Source organism: Nicotiana tomentosiformis, chromosome 6 (genome assembly GCF_000390325.3).
Source record: "Nicotiana tomentosiformis chromosome 6, ASM39032v3, whole genome shotgun sequence".
Taxonomy (NCBI): Eukaryota; Viridiplantae; Streptophyta; class Magnoliopsida; order Solanales; family Solanaceae; genus Nicotiana; species Nicotiana tomentosiformis.
Genome location: NC_090817.1, coordinates 36,451,637 through 36,456,620, shown reverse-complemented (window position 1 = coordinate 36,456,620; position 4,984 = coordinate 36,451,637). Strand labels below are relative to the sequence as shown.

The 4,984-nt window shown below is 38.4% G+C and overlaps 1 protein-coding gene across 1 annotated transcript; it reads left to right on the top strand.

The window, feature by feature from the left end:
- Positions 1-2,847: 2,847 nt before the first annotated feature.
- On the top strand, positions 2,848-4,490 carry LOC108944014 (uncharacterized). Its single transcript, XM_018768654.3, has one exon. It carries the CDS (start codon positions 3,346-3,348, stop codon positions 4,252-4,254), a length of 909 nt encoding a protein of 302 aa, XP_018624170.1. The 5' UTR covers positions 2,848-3,345; the 3' UTR covers positions 4,255-4,490.
- The last annotated feature ends 494 nt before the right edge of the window (positions 4,491-4,984 follow it).

The window sequence follows — 4,984 nt, the reverse complement described above, 5'->3', positions numbered from 1 at the left end:
TAATTATCAGTACAATTGTTTAGTAGAAACTCCTCTCTCGATTAAGTCTCAACCTCTCAATATGAACCAATTTAAGCTCTGTGAAGATATGCAAGAATGCGTAATGGATTAGTCTTTAGGAGAACCTCTCTCAATTATCCTCCTAACAAGGTTTAATAAATGATTCAACTAGCCTCTTACGATTACTAAGAAGAATTAATGAACTCAACCAACAACATAATGCAAAGATATCACAAGTTATGCCTCTCTCGATTACATGAACATGTGAATATAGATGCAACAATTAAATCATCCAAAACGATTCAATACATAAAACTAGAGTTATAATCCACAAACAAATATCAATACACCAAATCCATCAAACCCTAAAGAGAACTACTCCATAGATATGGAGCAATTCATCACAAATATGTTTAAAGTAAAGGAAAACATAAAACGATCCAAACTTGGGTCTTGAGTGAGGATTGAATGATGAACTCCTTGTATTTTTCCTTCTCCAACTCCTCCTTAGCCTCCTTAGGTCGAATATGTATCAAAAGTCCCAAAAATAATATTTTTCCATGTATATATACAAAGTAGGGTCGGGCCTAGACGAAATCACCTTCTCCTAGCCGAAATAGGATTTTCACTCTCTAAAAATTGCGCAGGCGCACCGCATGGGGCGACGCGCCATGCGGGGCATTAGTGGGGAAATCCAGAGAGTTGAAATCTATCAGGCAGTAGAAAATTCACATGCACGGCACCCCATGTGCCACCCCACGCGCCGTGGCAATGGGGATTTCTTAGAGTACGGAGTTTTTCATGCGTTTTGACGTCCAGATGTGATTTTCGACCCCCAAACGCGATTCCGGCTTAATCCCTTGGGCTTTTACTCAGACTTCAAAATTCCAAATAGCTTGAATTCATTCTATACATCTACATAGATCGGAATCACTCCTACAAGGCATAAAATACGTAATAAGTACAAAACACTAGCGATTAAAGCTCAAAACGAATAAAGTGCAGTAAATTGGAGTGCAATAAGCGACTAAAACATGAGATTATAGCCTACCATCATCTGACCAAGACATACTCCATACCTCCTACAGAAGTCCAGAATGAGCGGATCCACTGGGCCTAGTGTGAATGGATAAGTGTAAACACTCAGATACCCATCCACATGGGTAGAAATGGCTTCCTCCGTCCTAGGGATTACTATGTTCTTATTCGCCCAGCCGCAGTCCTTTCGAACTGCAGGAAGGACTTCTTCGTTGATGGAGCAAAAATACCTAGATACTGCCTCATATCGGCCTTTCACCGACGAGGGCTTTTCTACCTTAAAATCATCCGCAATCGAGCACCCCACCCCCCGAGGACAAATATTTTCAAGGGAGGCTCGGGATCCGGTTCATCGGTATCCACGCCCGGAGTGGTTCTCTCGAGGACGACCACGTCGGGAGTGGTCTCCTCGACTTCGGTGGTCAGCTGCGAAGAAGAAGCAATATTTTGGGGAACGGTTTTGGAATTTTTCGCCATTATTATCTGGTAAAAGTCTAAAAATATGAAGAAAGGTTGAGAGATGAAAGGTAAAGCCTTTCTGAGAAAATCAAGTGCACTGGTTTAGGTAGAAAATAAGTAAAAGCTTGCAATTTACTAAGAAATATTGAAGAACGGAGGTAAAAAAGTTGGAGTATGAAGAAGGGCAATAATATCCTGAAGATTTGAAGGTAGAAGCTTGGTCAAAAGGTAAAAACTAAACGAAGGAGGGGAGTATTTATAGAGGCTTCGCGTCGTTTCGCGTCAAGGGATGGCCTGCCGATAGCTGACACGCGTTTGAAGTCATTATGACACGACTGACAGGACGTTCCGAATTCTTTGTCGTTTCTTTCACGGCGTGTTGAAGAAGGGATCGAAGTGCGCATGTCATTTCTCGTCGTTTCCATAAACTTACTCTCCGGAAAACGAGGGGACTATCTGTATACGGGCGAAACTGAACCCATGGGACGCCTCGGTTTTTGATGAAATAAATGGAGCGAGAGACGTGACGATAAGGAACCGGAGTCGAAGCAAAGAGCCTCTCGAGCCGGGGTCCGGACAAAACGCCTGCCCTCGGGAGTATCGGGACCATGACCCCCAGGTTCAAATCCCAAAGGCCTCTGAGAGCATTACCAAATAATCGAGCACGACCAACAAAAGACCGTGGTATCCGTGACCAGCCGGATGTCACGGCGTGAATCTCGACAGTATCGGCAGAGAACCGGTGATTAGTTAAACAGAAGATTTTTACCTTTTATGAAATTGTACTTAGGGTAAAACCCCCTACTATATAAAGGATGGTCTGATTATTCATTAGGGACATTGTAACACGCACATTAAGGTAATATACTCTCATTTCTCTGTTATTCAAAGTTCTTACTTTTGTTCATCAAATCATCACTAACGTAAGCCCAGGATCGAAGGCATGCATTTCATTAAGTTGTTACTAAGTCCGGGATCACTCCTCTTGATTGGTTTGATAATTTATTACGTCCTTTATCTGTTTAATTTAACGCAATTTATCGTTTGTATTGAATTAACCCACGTATTCTTAAAACCACTTACAAATTTAATTGTTATCCGTTTTTGAAGGTAAACAATAATAAAGTTAAATATTTATTATTAATCCAATGCTAAAAATAACTCTTAAACAGAAAGGTACTCAAAATAAAACTAATAATTCATAATACAAATAGAAAATCATATATCTAGTGACTCAATTTTATCTCGTACAAACATTTCTCTCCCTCAGACTAAGTTTGTATCGTTCTCAATGTAATAAGGAAGAGTAATGTTAGAGGAAAAACCGTCCATCTAATAGAAATAACAACAAAAAATATTGTTTGACACATTGACCTCAAGCAAAAATTATCGAGGAAAAGGACCCTCCTTCACCATTTCCCTCAAACCCCTAAATTTTGACATGATCAATTATCCCAATTGCCATGATATAATCTTGGAAGTAATAATACAGCAAACACCAAGAATATAATATGTTGTTTAATCATCATTACAACAAAATTGGTTGCAGATTGATAAGGTAGCATCCTAATTATGTTCTTTGATTTGTTTTATCCTAGTCAATTGGCTTCTCTATGCGACGACAGATTCTTGTCAAGATAGCAGATTTATATTATTTTTTTCTGGTCCTACTCTTTAATCCATCGTCTTCTGAAAAGGCCAATTCCATCTGCAATGTAATCTTTGTTTAGAATAAGAAAAAACGGAAACTGTCATGTTATTTTGTTATGGCTCAGGGCAGAATAAATATTGGGATATTGACATTTGAATAGGTCAAGAGATGCTGATTTTCTGCAAAGGTTTTTGACAATGTTCAAATTACAATTTGAATTTGAGGCTTTCATGAATCAGAAACAATTGGAAGAGAATCTTACCGAGGAAAATGCTATTCATAAATTTGGAGAGGACTTTGCAACTTGTATTTACGTAGCCAAAGTTGCACAATTTTTTCATGCTATAACAACAACGTGGTCCAAGAATCTGAGCAGCCACGCCCTTTACATTGTAGTCGAAAACCTTTCTGAAGAAACACATTTCACATGCAAAATAGACCTAAAATCTTGGCAATTTTGGGGTAAGAAGGGTTTAAAATCATTCAACGTAGGTAAAAAGCGTGTGGATATTTATTGGGATTTGAGGTCTGCCAAATTGTCTAGCCGGCCAGAGCCTGTCTCTGATTATTATGTGGCATTGGTCTCAGAAGGAGAGATGGTATTATTATTAGGTGATCAAAATAAAGAAGCATTCAAGAGAACAAAGTCAAGACCAGCTTTTGTGGATGCTGCTTTAGTGCACAAGAAGGAAACTGTATATGCAAAAAAATATTTTTGCACTAGAACAATATTAGGGCAAGGGAAAAAGCAACATGATATTACTATTGAGTGTGTCATTTCAGGGCCATCTGATCCTGCAATATGGATTAGTGTGGACGGGACCGTATCAATCCGAATTACTAATTTGCATTGGAGATTTAGGGGAAATGAGACAATTTTTGTGGATAATGTACGTGTGGAGATATTCTGGGACGTGCATGACTGGTTGTATAGTGGCCCTCGCTCTGGCCCTGGGACATTCATTTTCAAACAAGATAATGAAGGTAGTGATAAATTGGAAGGCAGATATTCAAATTCTGAAGGTTATATTAGTGATGGAAGCTCTAATTTGCAATCTGTGTGCACGGAATTATGGCATTTTCTTTATGCATGGAAGATTGAATGACTTGACTATAGTCTCATCGGGTTAAAATTGGAACAATACAAAGAAGTCTAAATGAGTAGCTTTGGAGTTGTGAGACCACATCCGAATGTGTTACTACTCTACCAATGTTGACGAAGCTGGATTCCATGTTTTAAGCAAATGGAGTATGTGTTTTCTTAGGCTTTTTGTATATTGATCAACTTAAAACAATTCAACTTGTTTGCCCTGGCTGACCTGAATATATTAGATTTTCCAATTGTTGGAATTTTCTTAGTGAAAAAAGAACAAAAAAATCTGTTTCATTTGAGTAACTGGGAACTAGCTAGGTTCAAAATATAACTTTCAACTTAATAACCTTTGAGAGCTGATGGCCCAATGCAAAAAATTATAATTTCTTGATTCTTGATGGAATATTCGCACTCCCTATAATCATTTCAATAAAATTACAAGACTTTCAGTAATCATGAACAGACTATACTTGATCACCAGCAAAATATAGATAAAGTACTTAATGTAATTTTGAATGCAATGTTATCAAGGGAATAAGGAAAAAGTAATTTCAATTAGGGGCTTGGAAGGTGGGGTCGCACTTAGGGGTGGAGGGAATGGGCGAAAAGTAGCATTTTATTTTATTTATACGAGGCACGGGTGTACGAATAAACCGACAAACCGCACCAACCCGATAATTTGAGTCAAATCAAGAAAAAAAATTCGACTATGGTTTAGTTTGATTTGGTTTGGTGTTGGAAAA